A 19,498-nucleotide genomic window follows, 5' to 3' on the forward strand; every position below is an offset into this window, starting at 1 on the left:
CTGACGAGCCCCTATCCACATCATTCACAATGTGTGTGTGTGTCTATGTGCAGCTCCTCCAGCAACGGATGCTCTGGCATATCCACTGTGTGTCTGTGTGTGTGTGTAACAGTAAGAAAGACTGTGTATGTGTGTAATTCAGTGAGGTTAATTAGCCTCAGAACACTGCCATCTATCACCCTAATGCTCAGACTCCGGCCCGACAGCTCCATTATCGCCAGACAGACACACAAAAACGTCCACACACACAAACCACACGCTCATGACGTGTGCATACACTCATGTTGACCACAGATAGTGTTATATATATTGACATGTACGGATGCATGATAACAATTTATTATGAAGAGGCACTCTCAGATAAGTTGTAGGTTAGCTTCACTTCGTCAAGCTACGGTTCAAGACACGGTATAGGTCACAAACGCACCTCTGTTAGGTCTCCACATGACAAGAGGAATTCTAAAGCCTCTTTTCAAGGGTACGTTTAAACTGGAAAGCCTGACATGTCTACGATTTGTCTTAGAAGTGGCATTTCAAAAGGTCACTTTTAGCAGTTCGGACTAAAGGTTTCTTCAGCTTCAAAGTAGAGTCCTGTTTGCTGACTATGTAACATTTCTCACCATAGAGCAGTTTTCAGTTGATACATTTCCGATAATCTCAAACAAATGATGCTGGAGAGTGTTTCCATCTTTTTGGGCTGCCTGTGAGATAATCTAAAGAGTGAACTTTTTCAGTTTTGGTCTCCAGGCTATAAAAGACACACACACACACACACACACACACACACACACACACACACACACACACACACACACACACACACACACACACACACACACACACACACACACACACACACAAAGCCACTGGCCCGGATCATTAGGTCTGTTACGGTCCAAATCCGGCTGTTAGTTATCTGCCCAGCTCCCCAGTGGGATTCAGCCTGATCTATAGTGAGGGATGAAACTGTTCTGCCGCTATCGCCATACCCATTAAGGAATAGACGGGGCAGACCTGGCTGTCTATAGGTGGCAGGCATTGTAAGATATTGGCTTATATTGGATTCACTCCCAACTGGGCAGCTAATAGTGAGAAACATGAGTGGCTATAGAAAATATGCTCAAAGATAACAGAATTACAATCAAAAATGCATTTTCTTCCACTGAGAAAAATGAGACCTCATCAACCTACTGGTGTGAATTGATTGTTGTCATGGAGGGAAAACATATGAGTTTGCACTTTTTCAATAGTCTTTGCTCGGAGGGGACCAGAGTTCAATTAATAATTAATCTCTGTTCTAATTTTATGGCCGAGGGAAGTCTATTGTTATTTCATTGGGATCAATTCTCTACTTAAGCAAAAGAATCAAGGTTGAATATGTTTGTAGGATTGGCCAAATTGATGTTTAATGACAGACAACAGACGTGAAATAGATTAGCTTGTGTTTGCTCTAGAGGAGAATTACAGCTCAGCGAGGTCCAAGGTTTAAAGTTGCATTCAGATTAAATCGTGCACCTCCGCAGGGTTGTGTGGAGTTTCCCAGAGATACTGACAACAAAGAGTACTCATCCTCGAAGCATATTCTCTAATTAAAGAAGAAAAAAACCCATTTGTGTATCGCTTGAAAACATTCAAAATAAGTGCTGCAGTAATTAATCAATTACATGCCAATGAGTAAATTAATTGCCAACTATTTTCATTGATTAATCATTTTGAGTCATTTTTTTCAAAAATAAATTCATTTTCTCAATCCAGCCTCTAAAATGTGAATGATTTCTGGTTTACTTAGTCATCTATGACACTAAACTGATAACCTTGTGGACAAAACAAGACATTTGAAGGTGTCATTTTGGTAAAAAATAACAGAGATTTGTCTCCGCTCTCTGAAGCTTTATAGACCAAAAAACTAATCAATTAACATAACTGACAGATGAATCAGCAATGAAAATAATTGCTAGTTGCAGTCTGAAGCAGCAGAACATGTTATAGGAGCCATCGGACACTGTTGTCGGCCACACTGAGCCAACAGAATGCTTTTAGGACTGACTTCAAACAAAGATCTTTCATCTCGTGACCACATTCTTGTCTAGTCTTCAAATTTAATACCACCCCCACTTTCACAAGTAATATCCACAATAAACCATCAACTATAAATATGTGGACAGACTAAAGATTGGGACAACTCACTGGCATTACCAAGTCATAACCTGGAGAGAGAAAGACAACAAGAAACAGAGGAAAAACATCAGAATTAATTATCAGGAAGGACGATTTGTGTGTTACGTGCAAATAGACTGAAAAAGGTGCGCAAATAAACTGAAATGATACATTATCCTCTAAGTGTGTGTGTGTGTGTGAGAGCGAGAAAGTGTTTTTAATGCTAAGTAAAACGACATTTGGCAGCAACACGTACATCCTTTCCCTTTTTATCACACACACACTTGCATTTACCCCCCCCTCTCTCTCTTTTACACACATACACACACACATATTCATTAGAGCAAATGGAATTAGGGGGATTGGAGGCATAATCTTCTTCCCCAGCGGTGTGGGGGGAACCAAGCCGTTAATTTCCCGCCTCGAACTACAACTCCAACTCCGCTTGCTTTGAAAAAGGCTGGAGTCACTCGCAACTCACAGCACATGAATGATTTACAACACTCAAATGTCACATACCATTAGACACGCTCAGTCTAAGTGGGTTTCTGTGCCTTTACATATGTGTCTGGGGGGATCTATGTGTGTGTGTGTGTGTGTGACTGCTGAGATGTCTGTGGCTGCATTTCAATCAGGAGAGACAAGAAGTAAAGATAGTTTATTGTACAGATGATATCGATGATTAAATCTTGTCAAAAGTCTTTGGCGCTTAGACTCGACAGGGAGATTTTGTAATCGGGGGACATCAGTCCTGAGCAGGCAGCGAGATAAATCCAGCCGTGCAGTCCAGACACTGATGGATCTGCCAAGACCGGGCGCTGATGTGAAGGTGATGGGGCTCAAATAACGGCAGCATGAAAGCACTAAGACAGAGAGGGAGACAAACATATTTTAAAAAGACAGCTGCATGATGATAGGCTGACAATGGAGGTTTGCATAGATGTGAATAGCTGATAGCTCAATTGACAGCAAATGAAATTATGAGTGGGCGTAAAACTGCAGGCTTATTCATGCAAAGAACTTTCACTAAGCTCCATTTATATGTCAAAAAAGCACAGGTTTATTAATGGATGATGATATTGGGTTTGTGCCTCACAGCAGACAATATAATATATCACTGAATCTGTATGTAGCCCTGTCTGCTTCACTTTATTCCATATCACTGCTTTCCCTACTCTTACCCAGTAGTGACTCAGGGAAATATGACAAGAGGTTGACTGTGCAGCGGACGCAAATGTGTGTTTGTGTCTGCGTATGTCTCAATTTCCCAGCAGTAGACGGGGGAAATAACAAAAAAGATCAAAGGCGCAGGTTTGCCCAGGTCACAGGGTTACTTTCCCATTGCTGTTGTAAACAGATGAATATCTCATATTCCCGCAGCTGTGCATTGGTTTCTCTTTGAAATGGATATGCACCTATTTAAATGGGCAAAAAAAGAGCGAAAAGGACAAGTGAAACAGGGGAGTCACACACAATTACACATGAACACACACGCGCACAAAGGCACACACACACACACACACACACACACACACACACACACACACACACACACCAATTGTTTGGCTCAGCTTTGATTTTATTCTTTCCGTTTCTCTTCATTTGTTTATTTGTATCCTCTATGAATTATACATAGACATCCTGAAGTTTATGAAAGTTTCCAGTTGTATTCCCCGAGCAGAGACAACCAACAGCATTACTCAAATGTCCTAAACATGAACTCCCACTAAGTTCACTGAGAAAAATACAACAATATTAAACAATAGAGAAGGAAAAAAAAAAAGAGAAGTGTTTCCAAAATTAGACAGCCACGTTCCTTCATTTAACGGTGTGTATTGATCACTGTCATGGAAGTAAAACATATGAGTTGTTAGATCTTTCAATACTCATTGCCCGGAGGTGAGTGAATACAGCTCAGGTGAAGAATGATTTTTGTTTTTGCCTTTTTTGGTTACATTCCTTCAGCTCTACCGAAGAGGGAGTGATTTTTAGAAGATCTCGTAAAACTCAGGATACATCCCTGACCTTTTAAAATGGCAAAGACGAGTGTAGATGCAGGGTGGCAGGGACTCCAGATGATGCTTGAAGGGAAAACGACAGTGAGTGATGGCTTTAGAAATATTCCAGTCACACACATGCGTACACACGCACACGCGCGCAGAGTGTCTATCTTACATCTCTCCATGTCGCGCCTGGTTTTGCTGTGTTCAGCAGTTGTAGACATTTGTATGTGTGTGTGTGCATATATGTGTGTGTTTGTATAACAGACAGACAGCTGACACACCTTATGTTTTAGGTTAGATTGGCAGTGAAGTCTCACTTCTTATGAATGCCAATGAGACATCTGTCCAATGTGTGTGTGTGTGTGTGTGTGTGTGTGTGTGTGTGTGTGTGTGTGTGTGTGTGTGTGTGTGTGTCAGCAAGTACAGGGTCTTCCCTTGTTGCCCCACCCCCTCTGTCAGGGGAAAAATCAATCTACACCTTCAGCCTGTTACGCTACCTATCGCTAGTAATACCTGTGAGTGTGTGTGTGTGTGTCTCCTGTCATTCTGTCAGCATCTCCATCTTTCCATCTGCCTGTTGTGCTTTTTGTCTGTCTGTCCTCCTGTCTGGTCCCTGCTGTGTTTTTTCTGTCTGCCTGCATCACATCTTCTCCTCTCTGTCCTGCTGTAATACTGACAAAAACACTTTCTGCACCACCAATTCACCTGTCCGTTACCTCTCTCCATCTCCTTCCACATTCACATTCCCAAATATTCACCACATGTGGTTTTCTCCCCTCCGTACCCGCACACTCTCAAATTGCTTCGTTCGTATCTCTGAACCAATAAGTCTTGCAGCCTCGCAGTTTAATTTTAAGATTCCCAATGACAACTTCTCCTCACATCCCAGAAAATGATTTATCACGGGGAGTGGAAAGCATTTATAAGTCTTTCCTACATTTATGTCTCAGTAAAAAAAAAAAATGCACGAAGTCGCAGAATTGATGGGAGAATTATCACAGCCTGACTCACCTTTTTTTATTTAGAAGAAGGAAGTCAGTGGGCAAAACAAAATTATTTAGATAATAAACATGAAGTGAAATGAAACAATTAATTTAGAAATCACATTGCCCTCCTACCCTAAACATTTCAATATGCAGACAGTAAAACGTGACACTTATTTTATGCTCATGCAATCACCTCACCTCATCCTTTTCTTCCCTCTTCTCGTGCAGATCCCACAGATCAGCTACGCCTCCACAGCCCCGGAGCTGAGTGACAACTCCCGCTACGACTTCTTCTCCCGCGTCGTGCCGCCGGACTCCTACCAGGCCCAGGCCATGATGGACATTGTCACGGCGATGGAGTGGAACTATGTGTCCACCCTGGCGTCGGAGGGCAACTACGGCGAGAGCGGCGTGGAGGCATTCGTCCAGATCTCCAGAGAAACTGGTACGAGCTCACTTCTTTCCTTGAGATACTATAGCACTGTATATGGCTGTCAAGAACAATGTGCATACATGAGCCTGACCCTTTAATAGCAGGTTATCTATAAACCTTCCCATATCTCAGCCAAGATATCAAAACTGGGTCTACTGGGCTTAAAAGATGTGTATTAGTGTTTCCATGATGTTTAAAAGAGAACTACAGTGAGTATGGTGAGGAGGTTTCTTCCAGTTGTCCAGATAAACTTGTTCGAGGTAAAGCACCTTCTCCTCTGCTGTCGGAGAGAAAATAACTATGATATGATGCTCATAGTGCACTTTGCAGTATATTACACGATCAGCGGCTTTAGCCTGTAATTTGACGAGAACTGTGGCAAGAACAGAGTAGAAACCTGTTGTTTAAATCTCTAAGGAAACTCCAGGGAAAATGTACTCTTTGGGTAAAATTGCAGGCTGTAGATTGCACACTGTGGCGAGTTGAACGGAGAACAGTGAGTTATCACAGCAAGAATCTGACAGACGAGTGCAGCTCTGCTTTCTCAACTTTATTTTTTGTGTCTGTACGTATGTGGAGTTTAACATTGTTGCAGACTCTAATCTGAGCATTATGCTGATGTCAAAAATGTATGTAATCAGCACATCTGGGAACATCTGAATTGAAACATTCTCAATCACTGGATAGTGTTAGTAAGTATATCTTGAAGATTTACAGGTGGACAAATTAAAGGAAAAAAAGTTTGTTTAACTAAGGTATCATTTCACCCTCCTCATGTCCAAGTCTTTCAAACACCAAAGATATCCCTTCATTTATACTTTTGGTGGTGGTTGTGGAAGCACTATTTAAGGTGAAGAAACATTTGTCTATATTCATTTTATATGGGACATTAAAAAATCTCCTCTCAAAGCATTATAGGATAGCAAGTGATTCCACACTGATCAGAAATGCAAAGAAATAGAAGATAAGTCAATATTTTTTTGAAGTTGAAATGCAGCCCACGTTATGCTGTGTTTAGTCTTTTATAGTTTGGCCTTTTCTGCATATTTTAATCATGTGGGAAGTTTTTCTGTCTATGTTGTTTTTAGAATTTAATGATCTGAGAACAGGACTCACAAAATACTGTATACATAGTATAGACGGATTATCTGCTTCACACAGAATATTTCATATATCAGATTTTTCCTGAAAGCTATAAAAATGGTGTTGTTATGCTTTAACGTAACAAAGGTTGTTATATCTGTTTTCTGCCATAAGTTGAAAAAAAGAAGATCTCAGTGAGGGTGAAATTGGCCTCAAAGCTCTCTGAAAAAGTGAAAAAACAAGCAATCTGACAGCGAGCGAGGAGGCTTCTATTGTAGCTTCTGAAATCCCTCTTTTACACATCCCTTGTTTATAGACTAAAGCAAAGAGTAAATTACAAGAGTCAATTTCCTACTATCACTCCTTCATTAAGTTGTGGAGTGGCAAGAGAGATGAGAGTATATTACACTGGAGTAAATGAGAGTGACACAGGCGGGGAGAGAAAGAGACAGAAAGAGAGAGAGCGACGGATGGCTTGTCTGTTTTGATGTAAGATTTAAAAGCACGGTCCCTGTGGTCCTGAGAGCATCAAGTTTGGGCGAACGCCGCCTCAAATCGCTTTATGAGAACTTCCAAGTGATGTTGACAGATCAAAATGCTGTCGGTTTCCCTGTTTACGCCTTCAATGTTTATTGAAAACACGTCACGTCGGATGCTGACAAATATTTACAGACTGACAGGGTTAAAGACATGTGGGGAATCCATCTGAGAGAGTATCAGTGGAGATCTCTCTATTTTATCACTCTTTACTTCCCCATCTTTCCCTTTCCCAGTCACTTCTTTTTCCTGCATTGTTTGCGTGCTGATGTCAAGATGACATATCTGCGTACGTCTGTCCTGCTGTCTATCCGTCCATCTCCGTCTCTGTGCATGTTTGGAGCCGGCCTGCCCAGGGCTGTGCGCTGTGGAGATGTTTTTTTCTGCAGTGTCAGAACAGTGTGTGTGTGTGTGTGTGTGTGTGTGTGTGTGTGTGTATGTTTGTGTGCTACTGGATAGGGTAAAGCAGTCCTCAGCAATGTGTGTTTGTGTTCTGGGAGTCAGCAGATAGTCCACTCCGCTGCCCTCTGTGTGTGTGTGTGTGTGTGTGTGTGTGTGTGGGAGGGCTATATGCTGTGACAGCAGTCAGTCAGTTGTTTACTGTGTGGCTCCAGAGATGAGAAAAAGAAGTAAGAAGGTGATGGCAGGGAAGAGCAGTGAAGAAGAAGAAGGTTGAGGAGGGGAGAGTGAAAAAAACAGTGAAGAAGAAAGTTGAGGAGGGGAGAGTGAAAAAAACAGTGAAGAAGACAGTTGAGGAGGGGAGAGTGAAAAAAACACTGAAGAAGACAGTTGAGGAGGGGAGAGTGAAAAAAACAATGAAGAAGTAGAAGGAAGAACAAGGTTGAGGAGGGGAGAGTCCACAGTGTTCATATGTGTGTGCTGGACTTGTGAATCAAGCTGTAGAGTTGGGGGAATACACAAGGAGAGGCAGAGAATAGTGGGAAGAATGGGACCAGGAAGCAGGAACAGCAACAGAATAATGACACAGCTCCTAATATACCTACTGCGGATGTGGAGTGTGGCGGGAAATTTTTGTGTTCCTCGGGTCATTCTCTGGTCATTTTCTATCCTGGGAGCAGTAGGTCAAGACCTGTCTCTTTTCAGAGCGCTTCATCTCTCTGGCTGCTCAGGTTGACTGGGATAAACAGCTGTCTTGATAAGGCTGGCTGGGTCCTATGGCAACCAAGGTCTGCTTTGTGCAGATGGTCACTCTTTTTTTAAAAGAATGAATAGCATGTGACCTGTGTACAGACTATGTGACTTCAGTTAACCCCTGTTATAGTTTAATACCCAATAGAAGCAGGTGAAAAATGAACTTATTTGCAGGCTGTGAGGGTGAGGATTCTGTGAAGGGTTTAAATAGTCTTGTGTGGTAGTAGACGGACGAATTGAGCGGCTTTGCACAGTTGTTTTCACTTGACTCAGTTCTCCTCAATTGAGATTCAATAAATGTTCCTGCGCAAGACAACCTGGTGTCCTGACAAGTTCTTCACTTCAAACACACACACATACTCTCTCTCTCTCTCACACACACACACACACACACACACACACACACACACACACACACACACACACACACACACACACACACACACACACACACACACATGCACAGATATATATATGTAGAGACACAGGTAGATGTCTTACACACACACACACACAGGGAGCCACAGGGAATTTCTAGGTGATTATTTTGTGATTGCAGTGTAATGATTGCAGCTTACAAGGCACTCTGCATACTGATACCAAACATCCATATTAATTGCTGTGTAATCGTTCACTGATTATTCTTGACAATGTTTGTGTGTGTGTGCGTGCATATTAATCACCAAGACAGGAGAGGAGGCACTCACGTCATATTAGCACGAGTCAGTCGGGGGGTTACACTGTGCGGTCGTGTGTGTCAGTGTGTGGACTAGGAACCATTTTAACTCTGTCCACTCATGCCTCTCTACATATAACTTTCTTATTTAACACAGTGAGCAAGTCAAATATTCACTTCTCCAATGCACACTTTGAAAATGAATATATCCTACTTATGTTTGCCGCTCCTCAGCTGCTGTGCTGCTCCGTTCCCAGGAGGAGTCATGTAGGAAATGTCTGCACAACTAATTCTTCAGCCAAGTCCACATGGCAGTCAGCAGTATCTATTTTGCTTCAAAAGGACTGCTTTAGGGAAAACTTGAAATAACTTTCTATTTGAGGTTACGGCGATGAAGGGATTCGAACTCTCGATGCTGGTGCTGAATCCCCCTCATTGTTACTGTAGTGAAGGCAGTTTTGCTGACTTTGATTGACCCGCCCAATGGGTGAAAGTCTCAAAACATTAGTCTCGCATCACGTATGGATAGATATAGGATTTAGAAGGAATAATGACCTGAATGCTACCGCTTCTGTCCAACCTTGTGTGGCCCTAGCTGTGCGGTTTTAAATGTAGCACAGAAATTTCATAGACTTAAAAAAAGAAAATAGCTTCTTAAAGCAGAGTCCTGCAGATTTGACATTTCCAAAGTTTACCGTCAGCCCCAGATAAACATGGTTGTGGTGATTTTTCAGGTGAAAAGACATCTGGAAATCCATTAAAACTGTGTTAAATCCGGTTGAGAAGACTTTTCACAGTGCAGCCTGCGTGTCGTCACCCCCGGCCACAGCTTCCCAGTCATGCAGAACTACTAACACGCACAGCTCGATGAGCACGGGCTAAACATGTTTACTCATCATTAGTGACTCTTCACAAACTGGGCGCACAATGTGGTGTTTTTGTTGTTGCTTTTGCACACAATAAAGTGATGTAACCCAGTGATTTATGGTAAATGAACAAAAAATGAAAAGGTCAACTCGTAGGGAATTAATCGGGGAGTCTTTTGAAAGGCCGTGCAGGAAGGCAGCGTCTTGTTTTTTTTTAGCACATCATGTCACACGTTACATCAGAACAGTGAGAATTTCCTTCCCTTTTTTTGACTCCCACATTGATTCCCTGAAGAGGATGGAAGGCTTCTCTTTCACAGAGAGGCCAGAGAGCAGTCTAGACCTGGGTAGTGTTTCATTTTATTGCTCAGCTCCACAAAACAGGTGCTCCGGCCCAGGTCTCCCAGCAGAAGGGCAGTCTCCCCCCGCTCGCTGTGCCACCCCGCTATTGACCCTCGCTGTGGAAATCGCAGCATATGGCGCCAGTTCTTGCCATGCCGAGAGAGACTTCAAGCCTCCTATATTGCTGTGTTTGGAGCATATGGGATCCCTGTACTAAAGAACGTGAGGTGGTGGTGTACTTACCCAAACAGGAGACATCTTTTAAAATCAAGTCACGGCCCTTTCTCCTTCCAGTACCCTTCCTCACCTCCCCATGGAATCCATCTGGGATTAAAAACCTGCCACATTTACATTCAGACACACTGCAGAAAGAGCGAGTAAGAGAGAGAGAGTGTGTGTGTCTGTGTGTGTGTGTGTGTGTGTATGAGTTACTCGTCAGTGAATTTGTGTTGGTGAGAGCGGCTATGGGTGAATCTGTGCGGAAGCGAGTGTGTGTGTATAGGAAGCTGTAAGTGAAGGAGCAAGACAGAGACAAAGTGTGTGTGTGTGTGTGTGTGTGTGGACCAAATTCACTGGCTCAGAGCAGTCCCCCCCCCCCCCCCCCCCCCCCGACACTGTCCGCTCGACAGAAGCTCTGCAAGGCAGTAATGAAGGAGGCGAGAAAATGAGTAACAGAAAAAAAGGGCTGAGAGAAAATAATTAAACGTTTATCTCCAGATTCATTTAATTAGTTCTCTGGCTCTAAACTAATCTTCTGCCTTTTTGCTTAGCTTCGCCTCTTTAGTTCGCTTTCAGTCCACTCTTGCCCTCCACAATGGAGGCGGTCCCTGCCATTATCCGAGTCTTGCTACTGGCTTATGTTGTTTTATCCAGAAGAGGAATCATGCGTTAATTGAATGTCATTTTGATGCATTCTTACACACATATTCAACATATAATTCATAAGCATGAATGCAGTATTTTTAAACCACTCGTGTTGGAAAATGACTTAGCTTGCATTTAAGTGTTAAAGCACATGTGATTATTCATGAGGAATGAATGAATGAATTAGTCAGAATCTCACAACATCATTCTTACAATTTAATGATCTTTAGAAATTAATTGAATTAGACTACATTAGAACATTCAACAGAAGTGTGATGATATGCAATGACTTCCTGTGTGGAGATGAGTGTGGAGGACGTTAACGCTGATTATATTGAACGTAAAATTGTGCAACACATGCACACGACACAAATAAATGCTCAAGAAGAAGAAGAAGAGCTAGCCACGCTCTCTCCCCCCTCTAACTCACACTCCACTGACAACGTGGCACCTCAGGTCCATTTAGCTCTGTGTGTGTTTCGCGTCCTTGATTACAGTCCCCTCACAACTAAAGACTGATACGATTCATCACCACATGCGAGCAGGGAGCGCACAAACACCAAGCCATCCATTTGTAACTAATTACACCAGCCTTGGTTTTCATCTCAAGGTGAAGCTGTCTTTGTTGTCTTCATAAAAGCTCCCCTTTCAATAAAAACTGTCAGGGGCGTGGAAGCTTGTATATGTTGTTGGTTTGCGGTCGGCTCCTTGGGTTCTTGTGTTCATAAAGGCCTTTAAATATACTGTGAAGTATTTGCCTTGTTGAAACTGTGTTTAAAATCCTGTATGAATCGAAATGATCTAGAAGAAGTCATTAACATCCCTCTAAGTCTAACATTTTATTAAATCACAGCTGAAGTTCGCCTTATGTTGCCAATCTCTCACCTGGGTGAAATTGACAATATCTATTAGGAGTTAACAGCCCTCTGTGGATGACATCGGTATTGCCGCAGGACATCTGGAGATGGTAATTATTACCTGAGCAGCTCTGTGTGAATTTCATCCCATCCTGCCGAAAAGTCTATTTTATTTTATTTTTTTGATTCTTTAAAGCTATTTCCCCTCAGCCACCTCAGTATGAAGTCCAACAGAAATTACCCACTGATTCCCAGAAAACACTTACCTCTTACCTTGTGATGCTTAAAACCACCATGGCATTTTCAGCCACGTCTCAGCGATTACTAAAAGTTGGGAATTGAAGGAATAATTACATTTGCCTCCAACAAAGCAGTTTTTCTCCCCCCCTCATGTGCAGTAGCTGATTTCAAGGCCCTGTGGCAAAAAACATGAATTTGTCTTGTTTGAGCAGAATCATGTCGGCAAGTTAAAAGGGGCAGTAAAACTCACACTGCAGTTAGCATATACCTTTGTATTGGTGTTGGCCATGTTGAAATATGGTATGCTTTAGCTCAATGCTGTCTATTAGATGTATAGTGTCCATTTCAGCTCCAGTGGCTTCCTTGACAGAGGTGAGAACTCTTCAAATTCCCTCAGCGATAGAGCAAGAGAGGGTGCTGGGCAGACAGACGGTAGAGAAATGGGGTATTGGTATCTATGTGTGTGTGTGTGTGTGTGTGTGTGTGTGCCCTCTATTCTCTGTCCCTATTTGGCCTCTTCGAGTCCTACAAGAGATCCAGGAGAGAGAAAACTCAGCCAGTTGCTGCTAAGCCCCAAAAGTAATTTAAGAAATATTATTGCACCAGTTGGTACACATAGGTTTGTGTTTGTCTTTGTGTGTGTGCATAATATTGCGGAGTGTGCGGCTCCATGTGTTTTCACTGTGCTTGTACGGTTGCGAGTTTGTTTGCGTGTGCATGTAAGTGAGTTTATGTGTGTTAATGCGAGGCAGTATTGCATGTATGTCTGTGTGCCGCTTTGATGTGTGTGTGCCTGTGTGCGTATGTCTGTTTTTTTGTGTTTTTGGGCAGTAGGAATCTGCTTGCACAACTTAAAAGCACTTTCAAGCCTCCTCACCGTTCTGCTCCAGTAACTTATGCTTTTTCTTTCACTCTCTTCTCCTCCCCCATCTATTTTTTTTTTTCAATTTTTCATCTCCGTCTGCAGAAAGGCTCTAAGGTCACAGTTAAAATAAATGACAGGAACCAATGTTGACTGCAAAAAAATAATACTTGTCAAAACTACCTCAACATCCTTTAAGAGTCCCAGAGCTCCCACATACAATGTATTCCCTTTTAAAAAAGGGAGGGTTAAATAATTTAATACTCTGTATCCATATTACATAATAATAAAAATAGTAATAATAAATAATGAATCTAATTTGTACTGCTCTTTTCATAATTGAACTCACAGTGCTACAGTGTTAATAACACAGCACACTCAACATTGAGAATAAGTAAGAGTTGAGATGAAAAGGCTTTCTGAGGATAAAAGGTTTTTTAGGTCTTTTTAAAAAGAGACCAGGTCTGTAGGATCTGTGCTGCCTTAGATGGTTAGGAAGGGTGATCCACCAGCGTGGCACAGCAGAGCAGAAGGCTCAGAACCCCCCCATGGTGCCGAGCTTTGTACCGGGGACCCGGAGGAGAGAGCTGCTGGCAGATCTGAGGGTGTGGGTGAAGGTTTGTGATGTGATCAGTACATATTATGCACATATTTTGTACATATTATTTGTGAAGGATCAAAACTAAAAGTTTTAGCATGAATGAATCACAGACAGAAGAAACAGTTTGTCTGTTGAAAACAAGATTTGGAATGATGAAAAACACACACACGCACACACACACACACGCACACACGCACACACACACACACACACACACACACACACACACACACACACACACACACACACACACACACACACACACACACACACACACACACACACACACACACATTAGGATATATGTACACAGCTCAGACGCTTTCTGTCATAACTTATTAACTTTCATTATTTCCATATCAGTTTTAGTGAACTTAACTTCCTCATCTAAATTCAATCTTCTTTCATTGCATATTTTGAAAAAAACAACAACAAAAAAACACAACAGTTTCACCATTATGCAAACTGTCACTTGGATGATTTTAGGAAAAGGCTTAGCATAGCTTAGCGGCTTTAAGCTGGAAGTGTCATTTGTAGAAAATTACATTTACAGTCAGCGATCAAAGGAGAATTTAACTTTGATGTTGTCAGCCTCTCACGATCTCTCCAAGCCATTGTATGTTGATGTGAAAATGCAAGAAGAATATTAGACTCCCTATTCTCGTCGAGCAAACGGATGGAGACTGAACACAAACAGTGAAACCAAACGTAATGATGAACATTGAAATGATATCAAACAGAGGAGTCTCACGCTGTTGTTCTTTTGTACATTTCTGAGTGTAAAATGAAATGAGAACCAATTATAAACCAGTATTGGGGTAATAATAAGTCATAAATGTCTAATTCTTAATCCAAATTTGAACAGAAGGCACGTCACAAAGGAATCCAACACCCAGAAACTGACTGGATGTGAAAAGCTGTGACACAGTGAGCCAAAAATCGTTGAGCTGGAGAGACGGCCGCAGGGCAGTCTGGCAGGTAATCAACCATGACCTCTCATTTTTCATCGTTATTATTTTGGGCTAGATACTTCACCTGCATCGTATCATAATACGCACGAGTCTTTCAATTGTTTCAGGCCATTCAGGCCTCATTTAATCTTATTTAGCACTGTGCATACTGTACTGTACTGTACTGTACTGTACTGTACTGTACTGTGTAGCTTAACTGCTTAAAGCATCAGTGTTTAAGTAGCTGTTTGCATATTACTAAGAAATCAGGAGTTAACAATTTTGTTAGCAATGTAAGTCAGCCAGTCAAAACAGAACAAATAGATGAATTTAAGTGCACAGTTGGTCTACTGTTGCTTTAGAAAATTAAAGCAGCACTTGGAATTATGTCGAATGGAAGAAGATAAACTATAATTGAGGTCAGACCTGTGCTTTATTTGAAATGCAATGGCCCTTATTAGAATTTGGTACCATAGTTACAGGCCTTGTTTTAGATTTGGGTACATTTTTTGACCCTTCTGCAGATCCAGTTCTTAACATCTGGTCATGGATCCATCTTTACCAGCACAAATCAAACAGCAGCTGTTTGTATGGAATACATAACAAGCAAACTGCGTGATGAGCATGAATAGTGATTACTGCCTCAGGTGAAAAGACTCATTGATTTGGTTCTGCATTTCTATTAAAGATGAATCAATCACAGTAGTTGAAATACATCTGCAAATAATCGATGAATGGTTTCAGCCGGGTTATTTTCAGCCAACATTTATTAGTTGCAGCTATTCTATTGCCATAAATGGGATGACAAAGATTCAACTTGATGAATGTGTTTTGAGGGCTTCTGGGTTTGTAGTCCAGCACTGCTGCCGGCCTGCGTCTCTCTTCAGCTGGACCAGAGCAGGCATGATGCACGGGGGCCTCACACACGGAGGCAAATGAGCCCTGCTGTCCTCCACCTGGCACGACAAGCGAGCGGAGCGCTGATGAACTTACTCTGGATGTCTTTCATTACTCTCAGCCTGGCCGCTAATAAATCAAACTTGGGATAAAAGTGCACACCCATGCTCACAAGACATCTACTCCCTTCCATCACTGTGTCTTCCCCCCGGTTACGAACACACACTCTTCTCCTCAGACACACATCACACAGCAGGCTGATGGATGTGAGCTGGCAGAGGCTGATTAGCTGGGAGTGAATGGGGCAGAATTACAACTCTGTCGGCGCCGCGATTGCATTGTTGCTTCGACAACGATCCATGTCGGATTGCAGGAATGCCAGGATGCAGGAAGAGTAATCAGAGCTCTCCATCTGTCTCTTTGTCTGTTTATTTCTCTCAAACCATTCCGAGTTTCTCTGATTTCTCTCTCTCTTTTTTCTTCTTTTTTTTGGCTGCTCTGTTATCTTGTCTCTGTTTCATACTCTTTGCTTTGTCATTCTCTGTTCTTTCTGCTATCGTGGCTCACTGGTCTACGAGTTCCATAAATCTCAGTAAAAATGGTCTAGACATGCTGTACTTTTCTCCTTACTATGTAATTTCCTTTTTCCTCTTTTTCACAGTTCACCCACTCTCCTTTAGCTTTTTCACACTTATCTTCTCCTCAAAACTGCCTGTTCCCCTTCTTGACTATCCCAGCATACAGCTTCTGTCATCTTTCTCTATTTATTACCAGACTTAAAAGTGAAAAAAATACCGGGAATATGAAATGACCCTGATTTTTTAAATATAATATTTAAATAACTTCCATCATAGTAGAGTTACATACTCACACACTCTCAGCAGCCACAAATTGATCTTCTCAGGTAGTTAGTATTAATAAGACTGCATGTTATGTTTGTGTTTTTGAGTTCCTTAGCGTTTCTTACAGGGATATTTGGGCACTTGACGTATTCTGACTCTACAGTAGAGATGTTGGAAGATGCTTTGGACTCATTTTCACTCATCGTGAATTTGTTTCTTCCACAGCAAAAAAACATGTTACACAAGACTTCAGAGGCTCCTGCGGGTTAAACTGGACTAAGGACACACTTTCAGGACTGACTGCCGTTAACACACTCACTACTCACCATAAACAGGCTTTAAGACACACACTAGCCTTGCAACAACGTGGCTACAAACAACAAATAATGCAACACTCCATGTAGGAGTTGGTTTTACACTGCTACTCTATCCATTCAATAAGTCTGGTGACATGAATACGTAATGTCTAGATAGATAGATAGATAGATAGATAGATAGATAGATAGATAGATAGATGGTCTAGACCCCGAATATAGGATGACACCACTATTTCAGATGTATTTCCAGGAAAAATAAAAATCCCAAAACATCCTGTATTGGGACCAATGCAGTATTCTCTCACTCATGTGAAATTACACTGAATCTCTTCGATCTGTACAATTTATTTGAAACATTAAAGACCACAGGGGAAAAAGGCTTTAAAGGTTTTCACATGACTTGAAAAAGTCATGCCATTGATGTTTATTTTATCACCTGTCAAACATTTATGGTTTATAAGTGAACATACTGTAAAATAGGGGAGGATATATAGTGTGTACTGAATAAAATACTAAGCCTGAATCACACGTGAGAGACCCCATGTCCGCCCCCAGCCTCTGCTTGCAACTGAAAATGTCTCTTTCACCCTGTCAAGTTTAGAATATGGAATAATTAAGTAGAGCAAGAGACATGTAGCACCCACCAGTCAGACATGTTCTCACCTGCTGGAAATACTCCATTAAGTGTTGGTGAGTGGTGACGCTTAGGTAGTGCATACAGGAGGAACCGTGGTTGTAATTCAGCATTTTTAAGCTTTTTATATCTCCTTCTCTTAGAGAAATCACAATTATTCCTCCCTTCTGTTAGCGCTAGCTTCACAGTGGAGTGGCCTATTCAAAACAATGCAGCTCAGCTGGCCTGCTGTGTTTATCCAGCACTAGCTGTATGTTAGAAACGTCATCAACACGTCCACCTGCTCGCTGTGAATTCTCCAGAAAATGACATGCTGTATTCACGCATAGACTCAGTAAGACATTACACTGACTTTGTACCATGGAGCTGGCAGATAGAGTCTGTTCTGTGTCTGGTCTGACTGATTTGGTCATTTCTGTTCACACATACAGCTCCTCCAGGTAATATCCAGATAACATGAAGGTTGCAGTGCATGTGTGAAAGGGGCTTGACACAAAAAGACAGATGGATGACATACATTTTCCCACAGTTTCCTCAAGGAAATCTGAGCTCTCTTCATCTGATGCAATTCAGCTGTCTGAAGCTCCCTCTATTTCCACATACAGTCTCAGACAGTGCAATTGTTGAAAAGAAAAGTCAGTAAGAGTCTCACCTATCAAAGTCACTGTGTGCTTTTCATATACTGGCTGCCCTTATATTTACATCTAAATGACTGTTGATGGTGACAGACGTAGTGAAGATCCAATTATGCGATGGAGTTGGCAGCGGAACTTGACAAATGATGGGTAATGGCTTACGGTTGGAGGCATTTCCAACACTCTCCACTTTAACAAACGTAGCTGTGTCTCTATAGTTTGATTCTGACAGAGTAATTTATTCCCACTCCGCCAGCATGGAACCACGGATTTAAAAAGTTTCACCACTTACCCAACCCTTCCCCCATTTTTCACTTCAGAATGAAACTGTTATTATTCAAAAGAGAAATGGGAATTCATGCAGGCTTAGACACGGCCTTATATCTTCACTTACTATTTCTTCTTTCCCTCCTTTTGTATTCCCACTTTTCCCTGTATTTTGCTTTTGTATTTTTCATTATACCAGCATCTTTCATGATGCTGCAAGCGGCGTGTGCATCATTTAATTCATCTCGGATGAGGCCCTGCCTGCCTGTGTCTGCATCTCGAAGGTTCAGAAGGTACGAACAAGACATAGATCAGCTCATATTGATTTGTAAGACACAGGCGTCGGCTTCATGTACATTTAATGCAGAGTTAATTTACAGGGACGACACGCTATATGCAATTTGTAAAATGTAGATTTGCATAATTTTCTTAATACAATATTTTAAGTAAGTATAAGTCTGACATTTTTTGAAGTAGTACTTAAATGAGATGTGCACCTCAAAAATCATTTCACATCAAGTTGTCACATCTTAAAACTAACTGCTGCTCTCTCTTTGGTGAGAAGATCATGCATTTTTATGTAATTTTCAGGTCATTAATATGTGATTATAGTTAAAACCATTTGCAGTGGTACCTCCTCAGCTTTTTATATATATTTATTTTAGAGCCTTCTCACACTCAGCTGCGTGCAGTGACTTTTCACTCACATGTTGTGAATAGTGTTGAGCTTCAGCAGCTGGTGGCGGCACCTCAAAACATATCCAAAGACATGTTTGAAATGTACAAAGACAGACGTCAGAGGGCACAGACATTCATGAAAACATGCAGACACGCACACAGAAAAGATGGTTAAAAGGAAAAAGAGTGGTAAGGAGACAAAAGGGAAGGGAATGAAAGACAGGAGATTAGATGAAAGGAGCCAGGGGGAATGATGATGTAGAAGAGGAAGAAAAAAGGGAAGGCACTAAAAGTTCATCCAAAATAAATGACTTAAAGGTCACCGTCACCGTCTTCCAAATGAGACGTGTTTTCATGTTTGCATCAAGCTTTCATCTTTGTTTACTTCACTAAACTACTGATTACTGTTGGATAAACATTGTGCTCATGGTTAAAGATGAACTACTTAGTATTATAATGAAGTAGGAATTACATCCATATCGGATGAGTCTGCACCATATATGTAGCAAAGCAGCAAGTAAGTACGGAGGTCAGTTAGGTAGATGGGAGTGTAGCTTGTGTGACTTCCAACCACAATCTTTCCTTAACCTCTCTAATATTTAAGTAGTGTAACCATAAT

General features: G+C 41.6%; 1 protein-coding gene across 3 annotated transcripts in view; it reads left to right on the forward strand.

The window, feature by feature from the left end:
• grm8a (glutamate receptor, metabotropic 8a) overlaps positions 1–19,498 on the forward strand; it is a 230,335-nt gene that overhangs the window by 90,668 nt on the left and 120,169 nt on the right. For 2 of the 3 annotated variants that reach the window (XM_062443401.1, XM_062443402.1), the window contains exon 1: positions 5,465–5,591. In XM_062443401.1, the coding sequence (XP_062299385.1) occupies positions 5,480–5,591 (112 nt within the window). In that variant the 5' untranslated portion in view covers positions 5,465–5,479. Of the gene's footprint in view, positions 1–5,374; positions 5,592–19,498 lie in introns of those variants that run through there. The other variant, XM_062443400.1, reaches the window with a different exon arrangement.

The sequence above is a fragment of the Scomber scombrus genome, chromosome 22 (assembly GCF_963691925.1).
Source record: "Scomber scombrus chromosome 22, fScoSco1.1, whole genome shotgun sequence".
Taxonomy (NCBI): domain Eukaryota; kingdom Metazoa; phylum Chordata; class Actinopteri; order Scombriformes; family Scombridae; genus Scomber; species Scomber scombrus.